Source organism: Barbus barbus (genome assembly GCF_936440315.1).
Source record: "Barbus barbus genome assembly, chromosome: 36".
NCBI lineage: Eukaryota > Metazoa > Chordata > Actinopteri > Cypriniformes > Cyprinidae > Barbus > Barbus barbus.
In genome coordinates this window covers 14,079,723-14,103,952 of record NC_136714.1, presented here as the reverse complement: position 1 = coordinate 14,103,952, position 24,230 = coordinate 14,079,723, and the positions used below count along the sequence as shown (strand labels likewise).

Genomic DNA, 24,230 nt, shown 5'->3' with positions numbered 1-24,230 from the left:
CACACACAACAGCCACTTCAGAGTAGCCACATTACAGCTGTGCACGTTTAATCCTGAACAAAGCAGCATTCATTGAGGAGCAGGACAGTGACCACACACAGCACACAAATGTATTTGTTTTGTTACAGTTACAGCTAGATTTGCATTACCTGAAGGAAATGCTAATGCTTTTAAATAGAAAATTGAGTCTAATGTTTGGGGAAAATAATATATGTACCCATGGAACCCAGACGTTTGATAAAGGCAAATCCCAGTTCACCATGCTTTCTTTGGGAGATTTCAAAACTGTATTATAAAACTTCCAGATTATTATGAAGAAAAAAACATTGCATCAGAACAAAGATATGTTTAGTGTTCAGAAAACAACACAGGCTGAGCTTAAGCAGGCGAGCTCTGGATTTTATCAGCTAATATGAAACAAATTGTAAAGAAATGTTGCATAAAAAGGAAGCAGTTACATCACAGAAGTTTGAGGTCAGTAAGATTGTTTTTTGTTTGTTTGTTTGTTTTTCGAAATAAATTAATACTTAATTTATGTTGCAAGGATGCATTAAATTGATAAAAAGTTACATTAAAGTAATTTATAATGTTATAAAAGGTATCTATTAAAAATAATTGTTCAAAAATGCATCGCGGTTTCCACATAAATATTAAGCAGCCAAACATTGATGATAGTAAGAAATGTTTCTAGAGCACCAAATAAGCCTATTAGAATGATTTCTGAAGGATCATGTGACACCGAAGACTGGAGACCCAAATGATGATGAAAATTCAGATTTGCCATCACAGGAATAAATTACATTTTAAAAAATAGCTATATTAATAGAAAACATTTTAAACTGCAATATTTTACAATAGTACTGTTTTACTGTATTTTTCAAATAAATGCAGACTTGAGCATAAGATACTACTTTTGAATACATTTAGAAATCATACCGGCCTCAAACTTTACATGACATACACTACCATTCAAAAAAACATGAACTCAATCTGTACAAGAGTGTGTCTGAAAAGGGCTCAATCTACATAACTACACTACAGTCTGACAGCAGGACGCATCAGCAGCTGTATAAAGCACCTGAGAATTCCCAATTTGACGATGCTAGCGAAGGTGAAACAGAACGTGCTGATGGGATCCTATGGAGAAGAGTGTGAACAGCCTGAGTGTGTTAACTTTCTCATCTCTGCCTGTCATGGTGGATTCCCTTTGCCCCGATGCTTTTGTAGCTGCCCTGTGTAAAGCATCAATCATCCTGACATTCCTGTGCAGCTTGATTAGTGCACATTGTGCACTGCTACAGACCCACTGTTGACCAATCAGATCTCTTAATTAAACAACATACTGCAGCATATGTATGTTCCAAAAAAGGGTTTATATTTTATATACAGCAGAGACTAACATGATACTCATTGCATGCATTGCAAATCAGTTTTGAATAAAAATTTACCTGCCGCTGGTGTGAAGATTAGACAAAAATTAATTTTGGACCTTTGTATATGTGATAAGACCGTAATGAATTAGCCCATATTCTTGCTAAATTTACATCGTATAGACCTATTATCTGCTCCAATGAACCCCAAATCAATTTATGATACCACCCCTTTTAAAAAACCTATCCATTTCTTCCTCTCTCTTCTGGAATATCTGCATTTTCCCCTTCATTTCTTCAGTCTCCAAGCCACAGAGCCCATAGTCACAGTAAATGGAAAACCTCAATGTCTTTGATTTGACCTAAAAACATCTCTCTGAATCAGGGCCAGGGAAAAAAAGACCAAAAAATGCTGGTGTACTAGCGCACACATAGGGAAAACAAACACAGTTGTTCAGCCTTCCTGCTGCCAGTGCATTTCATATGGGACTGAGTAGTGCATTTGTTAGGAAAAACTGCAATGAGAGTGGAACTAAAGTGCTTTTCCTGTGCGTCTGATCCCTATCCATTCAGACGGCTCCTGGCCAAATCTGCACCCTCAGTCGTTAAAGTTTTTTTTCTCCTTTATAAACACGCTGGAGCAGTGCTGTGGATTTGGACATCATCTCACACACCAGGATGGAATGAGGTTTCCACACACAAACCAAGACTTTAGATATTTTTCCACTGACTTTTCATCCAGAGCTGCCAGCGCTCAAATCAAGTGCACAAGCAGCAAGCTCCTTAAATTCTGCACTAAATTTAAAGGGACAGTTAATTTAATGAAAACAGTCCAGTTTCATTTTTAAGTGGATTATTGCTTATTTTTCTTGCTTTTGTAAAACAAGGACGGCTGAAAGTTTGTAGCAACCGACCACCAAAAGCCAAAACGTAGGAGGGCCTACATAAAAATTTACAGCTTTACTGGGGCGTCCTCAAGTAGATGATTTCATCTCTCCCTTTACTGTGAGAACCACACTCTTGCATTTGCAGATTGGTACTAGATTATGCTAAACTTGTTTTCAGAAGAATTTACAGTTTTAAACTTTGCAATCCAATGGGCGAGACACTGAAAAAACAGCAAGATGCAATGAAACATACATAGACACCAATGTGTTTGCGCACAGACAAAAAATATTATATAATATATTCTGTCTTACCTGACAGTAGATCTGAACCAAATACACAGGCTCTTTTGACTCCAGGCCATTCCGTGTCACTTCAATCTGTTCATCCGCGAGGGTTAACTGTAGAGAAAGAGAAGAAAAAAGGGATGAACAGAAAGAACAGTGCACTTTCTAGTTTTAGTGAAAGCTGCAGGCTGCTGATGCTGAAAACACATAAGACATCTATCACATCCTGTTGCTAATTATGAGAAGCTTTGGTGCGATCAGTGAATAAATGACTAGCAGTGACGTGTCTCTCTGTAGTCAGGTGCAGAGACGATTCCTCGGGTTAGAAGAGGTGTTAAATGATTTGTCACCAGCTGAGCATATTGCCTGCATATTATAAATAATAAATGCAGAAGCACTGAAAAAGTGAAGTCAAGTCAAGTCAAGTCACCTTTATTTATATAGCGCCTTTAACAACGTAAATTGTGTCAAAGCAACTGCACAATATCAAAAAAAGAAAATACCCCATGACAGACGGAGCACAGACTGAGCCATGCATGAAAAGCAGTCACTGATATTCTGATTACATTTCTTCAGTCCATTCTATCTTTTAGTGGCATGAATAAAGTATATCAGTCTTATGTATAAACCTTTCTAAGGCTTCATATTAATTGCATGGAATATTTATAAATATTTAATATTATAGTATTATATAGCATTACATATACAAATAATAATAACTTTTAATTATCATCATCAACAACAATAATGTACGTACTATGCCTAACTTATATCATTCATATAAAACATACTCTTATCAAACTCAGCATATACTAACTCAGATATTACCCACTACATCAGCTGTTCACACACTGACTCTGTGTGTGTGTGTGTGTATGTGTGTGTGTGTGTGTGTGTGTGTGTGTGTGTGTGTGTGTGTGTGTGTGTGAATGCCTCCACTGTTAGTGACAATATTCTGCTGTGACTCATTTGAGTTTGTCCATACTGTGAGATAGGTGATGACCTCAGTGAGAGACACAAACAAACAAAAAAATCTTTGTCTTGCCAACAACAAAGGGTGACTACATCTCTGTCAAGTGCAGCTAGTCACACTCCCACATAAAACAAACATTGTGCAGAAAGCCTCTATGCTTGTCTAACATCGTAAACTGCATTTAAAGAGGAATGGAACAGCAAATATATCTGCTTTTTTCCAATAAGAGCTTTGACAGCAGCTACTTGGACTTGAGGAAAAGCATTGAGCTGTAAATCTTGATAGAGCATATAAAAGGTTGCATCCAGGTGGATCCACTGATAAATAATTTAATTATTTACACAAAATTTCCCTCAAGATCAATAAAGCATTTCTCCATCTCCATCCATCTAGTTAAATAGCTTGCGGGAATGAGGTTTACACAGGCAGCAATAAATGAGAATGAAAGAAAATAAAATCACAACTCTCTCTAACCACTTTGTGCTTGTTTACAACTGATATTAACATTCATTTCAGGTGATCTAATCACAAGTTTTCAGGAAAGGCAGCGTCAGTCTGTTTGCACTGAGTGTAAATGGACACTGGTGAGATTTTAAACCATTGGTTTGGTGGAATAATTGCATACTAGGTTCTGTGCTGTTGCCTAGGATGCATTAGCATTCACACTACAAATGTGGTCACATGCGATTCTGATTAGATTACAAAATGTTTTGCACTCATCTTACACCTACATACTGGCAGTATTGTTAGCGTCATCCACTCACTTAATTTTCATTGGTTGAATGCAACACTATACAGTCATTAGTGCCAGAAAAGTTTGTCAAAGAACAGATAGTCTCCATTTTGTACCTGAATGACCCAATCCATGTAAATAGTACAATATGTACCTTTAAATAAGAAAATAAGATAATGTGAAGCCTGAAATCTGCAGTCAAATCTCACTTACACAACTGTATGGCAGTGTTAATTACACTTGAGTTCAGAAAGCAGGTTGTATTCCTGTCATGATGAGTGAAAGCTCAGTGCCACTGCACTCTTAAGAGCCAGAGGATTATGCCCTTAAATAAGGCAGGGTTACAGAGAGCTGTGAAGTATTAAATATCCGTCTCACTGAGTGTGCAAGTGAAACTTTAGACGTCTCAACAATACCACATGAAGGCTCGGCTGAGCCATGGTCTAAGACTTCTGTTCATTCCACATCCTTACAAGCGAAAAGTGAAATCTAACGCTGCCACTCTGACGCGAGCGAAGAAACAGACCTCTTACCGGCAAGGTCTATTTGAGAAGAGTGGGAAGAGATTAGAGAGAAACACAACTAGGTGTGAGTGAAGTTTGAAAGACGTGGACGTCAGTAAGGTCCAGTGAGCCAGTGCAGCTCCTCGGAAAACCCTGGGTAACATGAGAAGTATTGACCCAGTTAAAACCAACTTTTCAACAGCTTGCCAGTGCTGAGAGAAAGAGAGGTATCCCCATCACCAGTGCCAGGAAAATCAACTCAGATGGGCTTCCAGACCTAAACAGTTAAGGAAACATACTTTAGCAATGACCACAAAGGGTTTTAAATATGAAGTCCCATGGGACGCGCACACAAAAATCACTCGCAGAAATGGTCAGCGATCCTTGGCGGGACAGAGCGTTCAACTCTATTGTTTGGTGGAGTCCTTATGGAAAGCATCTAGGCTTTATGGGGATTCTTCAGCTAATCATTTACAAGCACTGACAGGCATGAAAGATATTAAAGCACTCTGGGTGCTCAGGAGGCACGGAGCTCCTCGCAAGAGCGATTACAGAAATCCATTTAGTGGTGTAAATCTCCATAGGGCATGGTTACGCAGCACTGATCTGAAGTACAAAGCATGAAGTCAATGGCCCTAGTGAGACTTGAAGACATTAGGTGTCTCCTAACAGCATGTCTGCAGCCTTTAAGTGTAAACAAAGAGAGATTAAAGTGAAGGTATGACCAAGAGCAAAAGAAAAGGGTGGGAAAATAAGCAGTCAGCAAGAGGGGCAAAGACGACTTACAGAGGTACAACATCCCGTCTGAACTGATTAAGGCAGCATCTTTTGTTCACCCCGAGATTCTGGCTGCACACTGGAAGCTCAATTCAGAAGCTGTAATCCTAAATATTCAAGGATTCCCGCCTTCGACGTTCATCAGTCAAGCATGTGTGAGAGAAACACCCGTTGTTTTTTTGTCCGGCACAAATCCACTCGGCAGAACACAGATGTCAGTTGAGTTTCCCACCCCCTACGGTGCGCAGTCCCATCTGAGTTGTTGTGAAGCACGAGGACTGAGGTTCCTTTGGTGCACTCCTGTAAACTCTCACACAGAGTGGAGCGCTGTCTGGATGGCTTTTTGCAAAATTGCAGTTTTCCAGGACTTCATTGTAGTTTGTTTTTCCAAATTTTTGATGAGATGTTTCGGTCCTTCTCACTCCATGTTATTTGCAATTCCTCAACATCCGAGCACACTTACTGCATGCTTAGTTTACTGGCCAAGAGTGGTTTGGAAAACACATAGAAGGAAAAAAGGATGATGAAAAAAGCAGTTCTCCCTTTGCATCTGTTGTGGTGTCTTTTCACTACACGTTCTCGTTTCTCCAGACTCTGTCCGTCTCCCCCCGTTCCCAACCCCCAGCGCCTCCCCCCTTCACTAACTTTCAATGGTACAGTCCCTGGGACAAAGCGCAGGGCTGGTGAGCCAAAAGAAACAGTGGGGAGAGCTGTGAAGAGGGGGTTGCCCTTGTAGGAACACAGAGCGGTTCTCCAGCGTGTGCCCTTCACTCTCCATCCAGATCCTCAGGGACCAGCGCAGTCTAGAGCGATAGGAACAGAAGTGACAGAGAAAAATGTTTGTGCTGCAGTGAGAAGGTCTGGAGAATCCTTCATGAACGACAAAGGCTGCTCGAGGCAGCACGGCTGCATTGTCTAATAATCACACTATTGTAGTGGCACAAAAGACAAAGAGCGGAAACAAAGAGCCTCCGTATATGTCTCGTAATTTGGCAGGGGGTGATTTCTGTTCAGAGCCATTTTTAATGACCCAATTATCAAGACAATAAGGACAGGTCAGGATGGTCATCTAGTTCAACAACAGACTATGCAGTAAGTGAGGCTGATCAGTTTAATGTAGCTTTATTAGATGGACAGAATCAGAATGAATCAGAATGAGCTTTATTGGCCAAGTATGTTTACACATACAAGGAATTTGTTGTAGTGACAGAAGCTCCACAGTGCAACAGAAAGACAGTAACAGGACAGGACACAGGTAATAAAAACAAAATAACAAGAAATAGCCAATAACCAATGTACAAAGCAGCAAAAAAAAAAAAAAAACAGTACATTAAAAAAACAAAATTCTGTTATTTACTCACACTTGTGTCGTTCTAAACCTGTGACTTCTGCGCAATACAAAAGAAAATAATGAATGTTTCAAGCATTTTTGTACTGGTGAGGTCCAAAACATTGGAATCACCTAACTTTCATTGCATGAGGGAAAAAAGAAAGAAAGAAATGCCTGGAGGTTTAGACAAGTAGGAGTTAAAAACTTTCATTATCGGGTGAACTATCCCTTTAATATTTTAATGGTGGTTAAAGAGAATTAACCTAGAGATGCAACTTCTTGGAGATTTCAGTATGCTAGAATTTGTATTTCTAAAAGGAATCCCATTTTAATTCTTGCCACTACAGCCATCAAAACATAGCTTTTGCACAAGATTTACCACATCACCAATACATTAAACAATTACTGTCAGTCAACTGTAAGCAATGTTCCTGTTATTATGCATAATTTAAATGTTTGTTTGTGAGAATGATGGTTATTTTGTGTAATGAAAAGTTACAGATATTTAGCCTATAAGCTGAATATCTGTCAGCTGACTGATTGTAGTGCACTCCACATCCAGATCCCTAACAAACATGTCTCTTTTGTTTCTGTTGGTCATGATCCTCAACCAGAGTTATTACACAGCGTTTCCTTTCCACCAACTAATCAACTAGTCCTTCAGACAAATGACTAAATGTGTCTAAATGTTCATTTTTCATGTTCATAATAAAGCTAGAGTGGGCCAATTGTTTTACAAATACCATGTATACATGCTGGATGAAGCCAACCTACAATAAAGCAAGCGTTTACATAATTTACTAATTAGTCAATTCGAAGGTTTAAACTGACTTCTAGTTCAAGGTCTAATAGTGACTCCAGAGAAACACAGATGGGGCATTCTCATGGGTACTGAAGATAAGACATGGCCTAAGGCAGTGACTGTGACAGAAGTACAAAAAAAGCACACAAATACAAACATTTCTAGCTGTAAATCAGTGCAGGGGACAGAGAAAAGCACTGGGTCACTCCAAATGACATCACTTAATCTGAGTGCGATTAAAAATATTTTCCTGGAGGAGTGCGGTGAAACGCAGCAGCCAACCACACGGAACGCAAGAGGGATCCAAAAGTCCTGCTATTCGACCTGCAGAAATTAGAAATCCTTCCCTTGAGTCCCATTCGCTCAGAAACACATGGATGCTTCAGTGTGTACGTGTGAGTTTTGGGAGGGAAGCTGGCTGGTATCAGTTGTGTTTGGATGATTTCATGGAGGTGGAAGAGGTCACGCAGACCAAAACAAATATGAGAGCTTAGGGACTTCAGCTGAAATGTGAGGATGAGTTTAAAACTGCCTTGGCTTAAATCTATGACACATGACGTGCCATTTGCCAAGATAAAGTGTGTTCCAGCAAGATTAGAAACACATATGATGTAAGTCAACAAACCAATCATTCTCCTGAGGAAAATCGGCAAAGTTACACAACAATGATCTTTTTAAAAGACCAGGATTGTGATCCCACTGAATAAAGAAATGCCAAGTCGTATGATTATTCAGTTCCTCACTAATGTGTCTGGATTAGCTGCAAAAGAGCATTCTTAAGGGTGGACACATTCCAGTGGAAGATTTAACACTCTCAAGCATCCAGTTCCATAACAAATCCAGAGTGTGGAAAATACACATTCCTAAAACCAAAAGGAATGCACTATGGATGGGACAGAATTAGTCAATTAGTGAGGTTGAACTAGGCGTGGCCGATATATCGGTAAACAAAATTAACAGGTAGAAATTTGTCAACCGGTAGAGATTTTGGACTATAGTCTCTATCATGGTTACATGCTCACTTGACATTTTTGCACATGTTTGTAAGCAATGCAGTTTAAAAACGAGCCATTTTAAGCCATTGAAATGCAATCAACAGCAAAAGAGAACTAATTTCGCTACTTTCTGAGCACTGTCAAGGAGGCGCGCTCACGTGAAGATGGTGCTCAAAGAGCATGGGAGTATTGAACAGAGTTATTTTTGCCACTTTACAGACCTTAAACGGTTAAATACACACAATTGGATGTGTCAAAATGCCCATCTTTGCAAGTATCCTAGTAAACACAGTAATTTAAGTCTTAAGTGAAATCAAACAGCTGAGAAACAAAACGTGTGTAACAGTATATTGGATCTGGGCAGCTCCTGCTGTCTGTTATTCATGTTAATCAAACAACAAAAGAGAAAATCTGTCACTGCTCTTGACTAAATCACTTTTGTAACTTTAATATGAAGAAATATTATCTATTTAATTTACACAGTGAAGAATATGCAGTATTTCTATACATTTGATTACTTCATACAATGTATTCATTTATTTGTTCTGTAGTTTTTTTGTCCTATTGCTTGTAATTAGTTTCTTATTCTTATTTAATTGCTGCCTGTTTACTTTCTTCAGTGAGATTTCTATGGTATCAAACATTTTGAAAATTAAAAAAAAAAAAAAAAAATTTTTTTTATATATATATACATATATACACACACACACACACACACACACACATATATATATATACACGTACACACACACACACACACACATATATATATATATATACGTACATGAAATTCAGAGTTGCAGAACCTGCTTTTGTGGCTCTTGCAGAGAGGCTTTTACTGTGAAGTAACAAAAGTCTTGATTATATGAGCTTTCCTGTAGCTCAAATGGTAGAGCATGGCGCTAGCAACGCCAAGATCATGGGTTCGATTCCCAGGGAAAGCAAGAGCTGATAAAATGTAAAAACTGTAACTTGAATGCAATGTAAGTCGCTTTGGATAAAAGCATCTGCTAAATGCATAAATGTAAATGTAAATTATACTATTAGATTAATAATAATGGTAATATTATTCATAAAAAACAGTTTTAACTACCCACATTTAAACACTTACGTATATGCTGTTCTAAATGTTATTGTTAGAAACCAAATGTTGCGACCAAAATCTTATATGACGATATGTTATTTTATTCCACGGTAATGATATAGTTACTGCACAGGGCTGTACGTTAACATTTTTTGCACATAGCACTGGTGCTACCAGAGGTGTAAAGTATTGGAGTAAATGTAACTAATTACTGTACTTGAGTATCTTTTCGGATACTTTGTAGTTTCATTCAGTATCAAAGATATTAGCAACTTTTACTTTCTACTTCAATACATTTTTGAATGAGTACCTGTACTCTTTACTCCACAAAATTTGAAATGAGTGTTGCAGTTACACATTTTGCATGGCACCTAGCTTTTCTGCAGCAGTTTATTTCTGCTACAAAAGATGTGATATCACCAACTACAGGGCACTGAAAGTACTATCTCTTGTGCGTTTTGCCCTTACTCTCACAAACTTGTCAACAAGGCTACTGTACATGAATGCAAGCTCCTTAGCAAGTAGTTGTGAATCACAGGTGTTTTATATATAAGGACATGTCTGCAGCTGGCAAGGAGGCTGAAACCAGCACATCCAGTGCAAGAAGACTGACTTAAACGTGATTGCTCTCCTCACAAATCAGTTTTTTATTGTTTGTGTTACATGTTCTCTGTGCCTTTTCTTGGACTTTTATATCACTTCTTGTCTCCCGTGGTGTTTTTAGTCAGTTTGTATCTTATCTTGTTCAGCTTGTTAGCCTCCTGTGTATATACAGCCCTGGTGTTTCTGTAGTTCTTTGTGAGTTGTTGAGAGTAATGGTTGTCTGTTTGCACATCATTCTGTTCTTTGTTCCCTTTGGTTTTTGGCTTATTGTTTGTTCTAGTTTTTCCATGAAATGCCTGCACATAGATCCTTGCCTCTGTCTGTTTTCCCCAGCTTCTCCGCAACGTCACAGTTTTTGACTGGCATGTCTCTTTGACTAGTGCATCTTTGAGCCTATATTCAGTATAAGTAAAATACTTAAGTACTGTTAAATTCAGATACTCCAAGACTTTTACTCAAGTTGTTTTAGAATTGGTGACTTGTCTTTTAGTGGAGTAATTTTCACTGTAAAGTATCTGTCCTTTTACTCTAGTATGGTTTTCAGTTACTCTTGCAGCACCCAGAGGTGTAAAAGGTTGAAAGTTTTGTAGCACAGGCCAAACAGTTGTAGCACAAGTTAGGAAGAATATCATATCACCATTTTATTCAGGAATATCACGATTCACAATTTTATCACGGTTCCTTGTCATGTTGGTTTTACTATATCTTTGTCATTATTTTATCTTTGTTATTAGAAAATAAGAACAAAAGATATACATTACAAAAATATAATATGCAAAAAAAAATAATAATAAAAAAAATAATATATGCTTTATTTTTCAGGTACAGTTTTTAGCAGTAACATTATTATATATTAAAATAAAACACTATTAGATATTTTTTTAAGCAACTGTACTAAAGTTCATCAGTCATGAGCAGTGAGTGATTTTTCTCAGTTTTTTGTTTTATTTTATTTTTATTTTTTTTATTAATATTAAATATATAAAAAAAATCTGTCATCTGTCTGCCAATTCTGTCATAGTGTTTTATTTTTATACCATAATTTTCTCACTCTCAAGCTGTTTTAAACCTGAATTTGTTTCTTTCTTTTGTTGAACATAGAAAATATTTTGAAGAATGTGGGTAACCAAACAGTTGCTGGTCCACAGCGATTTCCATAGTACGTTTTTCCTACTATCAAAGTCAATGTGGACCAGCTACAGTTTGGTTACCCACATTCTTCAAAATATCTTCTTTTGTGTTCAGCACAAGAAAGAAATTAACACAGGTTAACATGTGAGTGAGCAAATAACAACAAATTAAATGTTTGGGTGAACTATAGCTTTAATGCCTAGTTCTGTCCCTTTAAAGAGCTGCACGCATCCGTTTCTCTCTCAACAGTTTACTTTCTTGTTAGACATAACTAACTGTGTTTATCTGTAAACCTTGTGTGCTTTTGACAGTATAAGACGCAAAATCAATCAGACGCGAAAGACAACTTATAAATTGAGTTAAGTCTTAAACTTAAGTCCAGTGATCAGGCGCTGTTTGAACTTATATGTGCTCAGAAGCACGTCAGAACAGCACATGAATTAAATGTTTAACCGGTAAGGCTTTAAAGCAGATGTAAATAATGTACTTTTGTGATTGCGCATAAGTGGTGTCCCATAAGTGTAACTCTACTGCATTGTACAGTATATTGATATATGGTGCGCTGTTAATCGTCCACCATCAAAAATAGTCATATCGCACACCCCTAACCAAGTATAAATCAATCTCACACACACAAACAAGCACAACGAAATCCCTTCACACCATGAAGCGGCTGTGTTATGAACGTGCAAAACTATCGCACGTGTGCTTCAGCGATAAATTTATCACACAAACTATTTTTTTCATAGCACGTGCGACGTCGCACTGTACAGCCCTGCTGCATGACCATATTCTACATCCCTAATCCTACCCCATACCTAAATTTAACAACAACCTAATTTGCTAAACAGCAAATCAGGAGTTTATCAAGTCATAGTTAATGGTGAGATTTGGACCTTAAAAGAAAGTGTGACCAATATTTTCAGGATTACAAAGATGACATTTAAATTTATCCCCTTTAAATTGTCATCAGTCAACATCAAAGACCACTTTTGTAACAAATTGACCACCAAATTTCAAGACAATTCATATTTTACCTCAAAATCGACTGCGGTTATTATGCATAACATTATGTTGTAGTAATTCTGCCAATGTATTTGTTGAATTGGAATATATGGGCAACATGAACTATGGAGCAGGACACTGCATCATCCACTAAATACATTAAAATAAGGCTCTCTTTGAACATCTTTATAACAACATTATAAAATTATAATCCAATAGTGACCTAGTTAATCCAGATTTGCCTGAACAGAAGCTGGGCATCATGCCAGCTTTGCCAGGGCAAATCCTTTACATGATTTCACAAATCACACATTGAACAGGTATCGTGAGAATGGTCAGGGAACCGAACCATATTCAGTAGCCAGACAAGTACATTTCACATTATAGGGTGATGATGCAAATGAAACATTACCATGTTGGAAAAATCTCTTTGCTGAGCACAGGTAGGGACTGTGGAGGTAAATAGGGCCCCATGAAATCTGTTTTATTTTTTCCCAAATTCCATTTTATTTTTTTGTAAATTCATTTTTTTGCATTTTCCATTTTTTTTCAATCCTGGATTCCGTTTTATTTATTTATTTATTTTTTTTCTGGACTCCTTTTTAAATGGTCAAATTAAATTGTATTCATCAAAAAGCATGTCTAATTAATTAAAATCATGAAACTTATACAATTTAACAAATTATTAAAAGTGTAACAAATGACAAATATTTAGGGCCGTATGAAATGTTTTGTTTTTTTCTCACCATATGTTTTATTGTTATCAAATTCTGTGTTTTAGCATGTCTAATTATTTGAATGCATACAAACAATTTTTATTTATTTTTACAGTAAATTCTGTGTTGTGTATTTAAATTTTACTGGTTATCAGATTAAAACATAAAACATTGATTTAATTTATATTTTAAATTAATGAAAATTAAACATTTACATTTTTGGCAAATAAAGGGAATTTACTATTAAATTATAATATTTTGTGATTATTTCTTAAAAAAAATAAAGTTTTATTATTTTTCAACAGTAGTAGTAGTAGTAGTAGTAGTATTTAGTAGAACATTCTACTAAATAGTAATATAGCCCATTTCTGGTACAATGTCTTTAATAAGTAAAACCAAACTTTTATTTTGACGGGTTGCCGTGAATACCTTTTAAAGTCCTGTGTGTATATGATATGACGCTAGTTTTACTCAAATGAAATGGTAAAATGCTCGTGAAGTGACTCTCAGATCAGTTTTGGAGATATTGTTCATGTATTTATGTCCTCATTGAGACGGCAGACGCTGAAATCACCGCGAGCGCCATGCTCGCTGTGTATGTAGTAAACAAAACAATAGGTTACTTGCGTAACCCCGGTTCTCTGATAGCATTAAGTGAGGTGTCTCACTATGGGATACGCCCCTTCCGCGTATTCCTCAGAAGCCCTATTACATTACGCCAGCCCCAATTGGCTGGCAGACGTGACGCTGTGTCTGGGAGTGGCCTCCCCACCCCTCAGTATAAAGGAGCGACACAACGTCACTACGACATTCAAAACAAGCACACCTCTTCCTCGCTTCGCACAGCAAGGAGGGTGATCTGGTGAGACACCTCACTTAATGCTATCAGAGAACCGGGGTTACGCAAGTAACCTATTGTTCTCTTTCAAGCATACGTTTCGGTGTCTCACTATGGGATATCCTAACTCCCGTATTGCCAGATAGCCTGCCTCGAAGTCTCCTGCCAACCACAATACTGCGTGCGGGGCTGAACGAGTCATGACTCGTGATTCACATTCCAACGCTCAATACTGCATGCGCTAGAGTCTGAGCTGTAACGTCCAGCTTATAGAACCTTGCAAATGTATGCGGTGAGGACCAGCTCGCCGCTTCGCAAATATCCTGTAACGAGACTCCTTTAAACAGGGCCCAGGACGTTGACATTCCCCTTGTTGAGTGTGCACGTAAACCAGATGGGGACACAAGACCCTTACTGGAATATGCCAGCGAGATCGCCTCCACTATCCAGTGCGACAACCGCTGCTTAGTAATCGGCTTCCCCGTACGAGGTTTCGCCCAAGATACGAACAGCTGATCACTTTCCCTGAACCCTCTAGTTCTTTCTGTATAAATGCGTAAAGCACGCACTGGACACAATGCATTTAACTTTTGCTGTTCTGATGAAGCAAAAGGTGGTGGACAGAAGGCTCTTAACTCAAGAGGAATGATAGCCTTAACTATTTTGGGCATGAATGCAGGATTAGGTTTCAGAACTACCCCTGCATCCCCAGACATGAACTGCAAACACGCTGAGTGCACTGAAAACGCGTGAATCTCGCTTACGCGTTTTGCCGAGGATAAAGCTAACAGCAGTGCCGTCTTAAATTACAATATTTTTAAATCAACCTTATCCAGCGGCTCAAATGGGGACATGGAAAGAGCATCTAGCACCAATCCCAAGTCCCATGAGGGGGAAATCGGTCTCGAAACTGGCAAGGCGCGGCGCGCACCTTTCATAAACCTGCCTACCAAAGGATGCTGCCCCACAGTTTTATTATCAAAACCAATGTGACAAGCAGATATAGCAGCCAGAAACACTTTTATGGTTGAAAACGCTTTCCCTTGGTCTATCAAATCCTGAAGAAATGATAGAACCACTGCCACTGAACACTGAAAGGGTATCTCATGTTTAGTTGCGCACCAGCGCTCGAACACGCCCCATTTGCATTCATAAAGAGACCTAGTCGATGAAGCTCTAGCATTTTGTATGGTTCTAATAACGCTGTCAGGCAGACCGGTTATATTTAAATTGACCCACTCACAGGCCATGCCCATAGTGCCAGGCGTTCTGGATGAGGATGAAAAATCTCCCCCTCTGCTTGTGACAGAAGATCTCTGCGCAGCGGGAGAGACCACGGGTCTTTGTACAGCATATGTATGATCTCCGCTAGCCAATACTTCCCTGGCCACCTCGGAGCTATTAATATCAGTTTTAGTCCCTCCTCCCTCACTCTGTAAAGTGTTGGGGATATCAATGCTATCGGTGGGAAAGCGTAAAGGAGAGTGCGAGGCCATTCGTGCGCCAGCGCATCTATCCCCAGAGGCGCGCTCTGATCTTTCAGGGAGAAAAACAGAGGACACTGAGCATTGTCGTGTGACGCGAACAGATCTACTGTCGCTCTGCCGTATATGCTCCAAATCTGTTCGACCACCTCCCTGTTCAACTTCCACTCCCCGTAGAGAGGATTGCCCCTGGAAAGCAAATCCGCACCCTGGTTCATAACACCCTGTACGTGCGTCACTCTCAGGGATAAAAGATTGGTATTGCTCCATAAAATCAGTTTGCGTGCTAACATGTGCAAGGGAAGTGATCTGAGACCTCCCTGCCGGTTTATGTAAGCCACAACCGTAGTGTTGTCCGTTCTCACGAGAACATGATGCCCTTTGAGAAAAGGAAGAAAATGCTTCAACGTCAGAAAAACGGCTAGCATTTCCAAATAGTTTATGTGAAGACTGGTCAGATGTTGATCCCATCTTCCATTCACTATCCTGCCCTCGTGAATGCCCCCCCAACCGGACAACGACGCGTCCGTTGTTATCACTTTTCTGGCTCGTACCACGCCCATGAGTACCCCCTGAACCAGAAAGGTCGGGTGTCTCCACTGGCGCAGTGCTAAGACTGCCTCTGACGTCACTCTTACTCTCCTGCGGGAGTGACGTATTGGGTCCAGTCCCTGAGACGCTACCCAGCGTTGAAATTCTCTCATGAACAGTCTGCCTAAGGGAATAACTATCAGGGCTGAAGCCATCAGTCCTAATAGCCTGAGGCATGTGCGAAAGGAAACACTGTTTCCCCTCTGAAAATCGGTCATGCACCGAGTGAATTTTCTCACCCTGTCTTCTGACAGTCGTGCTCTGAATGTCACCGAGTTCAGTGACAGCCCCAGATATGTTATAGACTGTGTGGGAATTAAAACACTCTTTTCGATGTTTAATTTGAAACCCAGTTTCTGTATGTGTTCCAGAAGCATAACTGTGTGTTCTCTCGTTTCTCGCTCTGACTGAGCTGTCACCAGCCAGTCGTCTATGTAAGTAGCGAGACGAATGCCCTTCTCCCTGAGCGGAGTGAGTGCCGCTTCTGTACATTTTACAAACACTCGGGGGCTGAGAGACAACCCGAATGGTAGAACCAGATACTCGTATGCCACGCCGAGGAAAGCAAACCTCAGGAATTTCCTGTGGGGTGGATATATCTTTATGTGAAAATATGCGTCCTTCAGGTCGATTGACGTAAACCAATCGCCATGGCGCACTAATTTTAGGAGTGTAGAATGAGTGAGCATTCTGAACTTGTACTTTCTGAAGTACTTGTTCAGTGCCCGCAGATCTAATATGGGACGAAGAGCTTGAGTCCCTTTCTTTGGGACGAGGAAGTACCTCGAGTAAAACCCGCTGTGGCTCTGCTCGGGTGGGACCACTCTTATAGCCCTTTTGTTCAACAGAGAGGAAATTTCTTCCTGAAGAACATGCTTTAATTTTTCCCGCACCTGAGAATGAATTATCCCTTTGAAATGCGGGGGGGAAGCGGCGAACTGCAGTCGGTACCCGAATTGTACTGTCCTTAGTACCCAGCGGGACCGTGGGCATTCTCGCCAACTGTTTATTTGCAGCGTTCTGGCGCCCTCGTGTGGCTGAGCCGTGAGCGAGTTTGTTGTCTGTATTGCGCATGCGTGGGCATTCAGCGCTCGGACAGAGTTTAAGCGTCTCATCACCCCTAAGGGAGCTAAAGCTCCCCGAGGTGATGTTATGCTGTGGTCTGTCAACGTGTTTTGCAACGTTTTTTGGGGAATTATGTTTTGCAACATGTTTTGGGAATACAATGAAAACTTTATTGAGTTTTGGACATGAAAAATGCTTGTGACTAGTGGGTGGGTGTACACCACTGCACCATCCCTTGTCCTTTTCACTGCTCTGGTTCCCCTGGCCCAACCGGGCTCTATCTTTCCACAGAACATCCGGGAACTTTGGAACTCGTCCACTGTCGAACGCTGAACATCTGGGGGACGGGAGCTCGCGAACGGGGGGGCTTTTGTGCTCCTTTCCCCGGGGAAGACCCCATCAAACTGCCTTCTTCTTCCTCCTCGCTCCCTGAGGATGGGAGTGAGGATGAGATTGAGGAGCTGGCTGGACCGCCTGAGCTGTTGCAGGCGGGTAGTTCTTCCTAGGCCAGGCAGTTCTCTGTTCCGGGACTCCGCTGTGACCCGCTGCATTCATGTTCGGTCTCTGCCGCCGAGGAATGCGATAGCTGGGGGGTGGGCGGGCCGTAACTTGTGCGAAAGTCTGCCGAGGTGGCGGGGGGGGGGGGGGGGGGGGGGGGTGCAGTCTGTGCCTTCCGAGGCATACAGAGCTGCAAAGCCTCATCATCCCTCTTCTTTTCTTCGCATCTCTTTTGCATCAGTGTCAACGCCGAGCCAAAAATGCCTTCTGTGACCACCGGTGCATCCAGGATAGCTTCTTTCTCCCTGTCAGAGAGATTAGCCAGGTTAAGCCAACGTCCTCTCTCTTGGATGACCATTGTGGCCATGGCTTTGCCCGCGGCTTGAACCGCGCACCTCTGAAGACGCAGAGAGAGATCTGTCACTACACATATCTCTTCCCAGTGCGTCTGACCTGGTATGGTCGACGCTTCGTCCTGCAATTCCGCTTGGTACGCGGTCAGCATAGAGGTAGCGTTCAGCGCCCTGACAGAGAGAGCAATCGCTTTATAAGCGCGTTCCGACATGCTTGACTGGAAACGGTCCGCTTTGGATGGCAACGTCGGATTTGCAGCTGCCGTGTGCTTTGGATGCAAGTGCGCGGCAACTAATGGCTCCATGGGAGGCATTCGGAGAAGTCCTGCTTTCTCCATTCCCTCCACATCGAGAGCGGATCCTCCCTGCACGGGTAACTTGCTGGTGAACGGTTTGTCCTTCCAGGTCACCGCAAGCTCCTCCAGGAGCTCTGGAAACACAGGAAGGAGCTGCCGTGCTGCCCGTTTCGCCCTCGGCAGCCTCTTACCCTCATAGCGAGACTTTGCAGTCTCTGCTACCACGGTCGGCCACGGAATATTTAGTTTCTCTGCAGCGCGTTTGCACACATCTTGCAGATCCACACTGAGCAGCGGGGATGGTGCCCCATCCGCATCTTCCGTGGTCCCCGCCGCGGCGAAGGGTTGTGCCGTGTGCGCAGGGGGAATGAAAGGGGAGTCCTCGAAATCTTCCTCTTCTTCAGAGAGAAGAAAGTCTGATTGTCCCTCTTCCTCGAAATCGAGCGCGTCTTCTTCCTCGTCCGTGCTAAACACACTGGTCAGAGGGACGCAAACGTCAAGCTGTTCACCCCATGATAAAGCTGCCGTGGTGGGCAGCTCTACAGGGATGGATACCTGCGGAGTGGCAGCTGGAACGGGGCTAGGCGACATGAGGGGATCGTGGCCTGACAGGCTAGCTTGGCGTGCTAGCCTGCGACGAAGGCTCTTCGTAGTGAAGCGTGCGCAGTGTTCGCAGGAACCGGGGTTCTCGATCGCCATTTGGGCATGTTTCAGCCCAAGACATGCAGAGCAGACCTGGTGTGTGTCTTTGCATGAAATTTTGTTCCCGCATGAACAAAGTCGCACAGCATCTCCCTCGCTAGCCGGGACAGTCTGCATTGCAGCAGCCATCGTAGTATCGAACACTCCTTGCAATCGGCTGGAATGCAAAATTGAAGGAGTCAGGCGAAAAAACGGCGTGGTGGCCAGTCGTTCGTCCGAGAGTTCGTTAAGGCTTCTGGTGTGAAGCGAGAAGAGGTTTTTGAATGTCGTAGTGACGTTGTGTCGCTCCTTTATACTGAGGGGTGGGGAGGCCACTCCCAGACACAGCGTCACGTCTGCCAGCCAATTGGGGCTGGCGTAATGTAATAGGGCTTCTGAGGAATACGCGGAAGGGGCGTATCCCATAGTGAGACACCGAAACGTATGCTTGAAAGAGAACCGCGCATCTGCTCCATTCACACAGAGACGCGCAGAACATGCAGGATTCATATTTAAATCGGCTTTTGCGGCTTAAAATTTACAGATACTAGTCCATATCGTGATTTGATTTAAGTGTAATGACCTACTTTTGATTAATTCATCCAAACTTTGACAAATTCCGTGACATTCTGCGTTAAACTGTAAAATCCGTTTTTATGACTGGATTCCGCGATTCCGTCCGTATTTTCTGCATCGCACAAATCATAGGGCCCTAGGTAAGAGCAGGTCCGCGAGTATAAAGTGGTCTTCCCACACGCTCTCCAACCCAGAGTTGTATTTTTAACGGGCTACAGAGTGGTTGTGTTTCTGAGTGCATGTGCCCACAGGGCAATAGTGGAGTGCTCCATTGTTTCATTGCAGAGGAGGAGCCCAGATACAGCAGAGGATGACATAACTGCGTAAGGTAGCTTTGACAGGATTTAAAGTGGACAGGAACTTGAAATGGATAAGATTCAAGCACATGGAAGAGGGTAAAAAAAATAAAATAAAATAGAACTATAAATCTCCTCATACAATTACTATTAAACATGAATTCTCATAAAAAATCCAGTCAAACCTCATCAAGTCAGTTGTTGGGTGACCTGTCATGGTAAAGCTGTTTTTTCAGCAGTCATTACTTCAGTCTTCAGTGTCATTCTAATATGCTGATGTGTCTTAAAGAATCTGTTTTTTCTTTTTGCTTAATATTTTTTTAATGGAAGCCATGAAACAAATTTATTTAAAAAAAAATAAATCTTTCTGACAGTAAACTTTTGAATTGTAGTAGTATTCAGGTTTTGATAGTTTTAACATTGGAGCTTTAATTAATGTGCTGCGCTTTTGCCGTTAAACATTTTCCCTCTCTTTCTCTTAGATTTATTTTTGGCATTTTCACCTTTATTACGAAACGCTGCTAAACATTTTTAACAATAAAACTTTCAGAGTCTTTAAATTCATCCCATTTAAGGTATTGGTTCAGTGAACCATTATTTGTGTTTTGCACATTCCTAAATTGAACAACATCCTACCAAGGGAAGTATCAAATACAAGCAATTTTTTTAAAGAACACTGGGAATGACAAAACAATGCATTGCATACTAAAAAGCTTCAGAGTCCTTCTAGAACAGTCCTGCACCATTACTGATTTAGGCTAGTTTGTCAGCTCAGCCTTCAGACATAAAAAGGTGCCTGCACACCAAAAATGCATTGTACTGTACAGATCGATAACAAAGCCAATTCAGCAGCTAGTAAACATCTCAAAGAAGTCGTACAGCATGGTTTCTGTAAACAAGGTCCACAGCGATACAAGAGCAGAAGCTGTAAGATCAGCACATCGCAGGACACGGGTACAGCAGCGAGAATGACAGTCAACTGACTGACATGATTAATGTGGCCACACATGCACACACCGATGGATATATATGCACACTGTGGTCTTGAGATGCGGGCAGACCACATGGAACATCATGCCTCAGGGTTTATGCATCCAAAATGCTGACTTGGCGACTGTTCTGCAAAAGAGGCAAAAATATGAAAAAAAGCACAGCTTACATTAATAGTAGTATTTTTTTTAATGGAAGATCTCATAACCAAGAGTTTGCCAAATATTAAATGTCACAAGCTGCTTTTAGCTTCACAGGTCTTTATTCAGTGATTATGGCTCCCTACACACCAAGCAAGGAAAATCTGTTCACTTCACTTCAAACTGTTTAACTCTCTCCTTAAGTTCACTTCACTTTAAATAAAAATTGTTAATTTGAGCTTCATTTGAGCTCACCAAAGAACCCTGGAAAAAATGGGGTTATTTGTATGCACTCCCAATGTGGCAACCGATCAATTTACCATTAAATAGGATATGCTATAATGTGCCAACATGCTTAAATGTCTGTTGAAAGAAGTCAGTCATCTAGGAGGCAGAATTAAACAAAAATATTTCCTCTGCCTTATAAATCTGGATAGCAATGTTAACAAAGCAGACGCTATTTCCTATAACTTGCCCATTAGCACCAGATGGTGCTGAACAACACATCAATATTGCCCTAAAAATAAACAGCTGACCGGTCCAAAGCAGGAAGAGAATCCAAGTTTCATGATCTGTGGTGGGAATGAAAAACAAGCAGAGAGACTGAGAGAAAGAGAAATGAACAAAGGGGCGAGGAAGGGAAGGAGAAAGTGGCTTTGTTTTAGTATTCTGTTCATTCAAAAGCCCTTAGTTGCAAACACAACTGCCACCCACTCTTTATTAAACTAGCTGATATGATAAAGAGTGTCGTGCTCTGGACTTGCTGTAACAAGACGTGACTCCACTTCAGATTTACATCGAGGGCACGAGCAAGCGTTCATGTCAATGTGATGGCTGAACAGTGACAGCAGTCATACTGGCCTGTCTGACCTGTGAGTTAGAGGCTGCATCTCTGCTCCAGGCTGCCTAATAGCTCAGGAATGGGTGTCATGTGCTGAGGGGTAAGAGCATTTGACTTTTTCCACAGGCAATATAAATGACTAAGAGATGTGAAGATAGATTGCTAGAGAGACACAGAGGGTACTATACTATAATAACAGTCAGGCTGTAGAAGGTAATTCAAACAGCCTGAGACAGAGCTGAGAATAGTATAGGACTGAGAAGCACACAAGATTGATGTGTCATATCTCAGTAATAAAATTTAAGAGGATGAAATGGGAAAAAACTAAAAAAAAAAAGTGTGTCCCCGCTGAAAAATCCAGCTTCTAGCTAGTCAAAAACTGGTCTTCTTCAGGTCCTAGCAGGTTTTGGTTGTTGATCAGCTGGGCTACCAACCAAGGTGAATTTCTTAAACCATCTTGGTCTCAGATTATGTAATCCGTACGAAACATGCATACAGTCGCATCCACTACTGATGACTTTTGACGGGTTGTGGAATCTGAGCAGTGTGAAATGATTTTCCAACAAACGACAACAAACTCTGATGCAACAATGTGGCCACGTTGCCATGACGATGCACATATTTCACTTAAAGCAAGCTTCAACCACGGCCTCTTTCGTTTTATTCGTCATCTTTTCATGCGAAGAATGACACACAAAGACATTAATAAAAGCAAAATTTAGATAGGGAAAGGGGAAAGGAAAAGGGAAGTGGTGTGTGGCACCAACATGGAATTTGTGCTCTGCATTTAACCCATTCAAGTGTACACACAGTAGTGAACATACACCCAGAGCAGTGGGCAGCCAATGCTGCGGTGCCCAGGGAGCAGTTGGGGGTTCGGTGCCTTGCTCAAGGGTCTCACCTCAGTCGTGGTATTGAGGGTGGAGAGAGTGTTGGTTATTCACTCCCCCACCTACAATCCCTGCCGGACCTGAGACTCGAACCCACGACCTTCAGGTTACAAGTCCAACTCTCTATCCATTAGGCCATGACTGCCCTAAATGAATGGTTACAGGATCATTCATTTCTTCTTATAAAGAGAGGTACGATGGATCACGGCAAATGCTGGGCATTGAGCACATTCTCTGGCACAGGACCGACCCAATGAAAGCTCTGCGTCGAGGGGTCATATATCCAGAGAGTATACGAGTAGCTATATGAGCCTGGAGCAGAAAATGGGGGAAGGGACAGTGGCACACTAAAAAACACAGCCGCTGCCTTTACTCATTCACCAGCAGGGAAACCATTTCCTCTGGTACCAGTCTCAGAACACTGGTACAACATACACGTGTCGTCCCGAGCGGTATTCTTGTGCATTTTCAGCGGCTAGTGAACTTAAGTCATATCTGTAATTGAATCCAAGTAGTGCTTTTGCCTTCAACTGGTTGTGGTTTAGCGGACGGTGCCAGTTACCACACACTGTGGTACAGGGCTGAGCAAAGAAAGGAACCAGAAGACAGGCTCTCCATTGTCTGTGAGCACAAAACAACAGACAATTGGCCACCGTATCCAACAACACAATTAAGATGTTAAATACAAAGTCACCTCCTGTGTTTTAAATCACAACTGTTCAATATCAAGCAACATAAGCAGTGCAAGGCAAAAAAAAAAAATAAAGCATTCAGGAAAATCTAAACCTTTTTTTGCTAAAAGCAATGTCGTCTGACCATGTACAGCAGTGCAACAGTAATAAAATCAATGAGTGATGCTACACACAAAAGGGTCAATGCCACGTGAGCAATGTAGCGATTATTGCTAAACGTTTAGCAGTGGGGGACATAAAGCCCTCCCTTAGTGGCGCACATTAATATAGGCAACAGCTTCAACAGGGATACAAATTATTAAGAAAATGCACTGAGAAAACAATTCTATTCACCATTTCTATATAAATGCAAGTGAACGGACGCTTCACAAGATTATAATGTACAATATGAAAATGATTATTCATTTTGAGATTAGCTAAAGATTACATTTAAAAGTGTCTTCAAAGATCAATTTAAAGACAATGTAATCGGTATATCACTTAGATGAGGGCAAATTCAAATGCAAAAATTGTGGAAATGAGCATGTACAATTATATTTGGATATAAATGTTATCAATCAAAAATAAATAAATGATACAGATACACTACTGTTTGCAAGTTTGGGGTTAGTATTATTTTTTTTAAATACCTTTTATTTAACAAGGATCAAAAGTGACAGTAAAGTAAAATTCTGTTCTTTTTAACTACAGAAATATTAAGCAGCACAACTGTTCTCAACATTAATTAAAAAAAGAAAAAAAAAAAAAAATATATATATATATATATAATTTCCCAAATTTTGAAATGACGAGCATGCACAAAGGT

The 24,230-nt window shown here is 40.9% G+C and overlaps 1 protein-coding gene across 1 annotated transcript in view; it reads right to left on the bottom strand.

The window, feature by feature from the left end:
• Positions 1-24,230, bottom strand: part of LOC306855828 (rho GTPase-activating protein 32-like) — a gene marked incomplete at its 5' end in the record, with an annotated part of 89,900 nt that overhangs the window by 38,283 nt on the left and 27,387 nt on the right. The window contains one exon of the mRNA XM_079394723.1: positions 2,570-2,656. Coding sequence (XP_079250849.1) covers positions 2,570-2,656 — 87 coding nt within the window. The remainder of the gene's footprint in view (positions 1-2,569; positions 2,657-24,230) is intronic.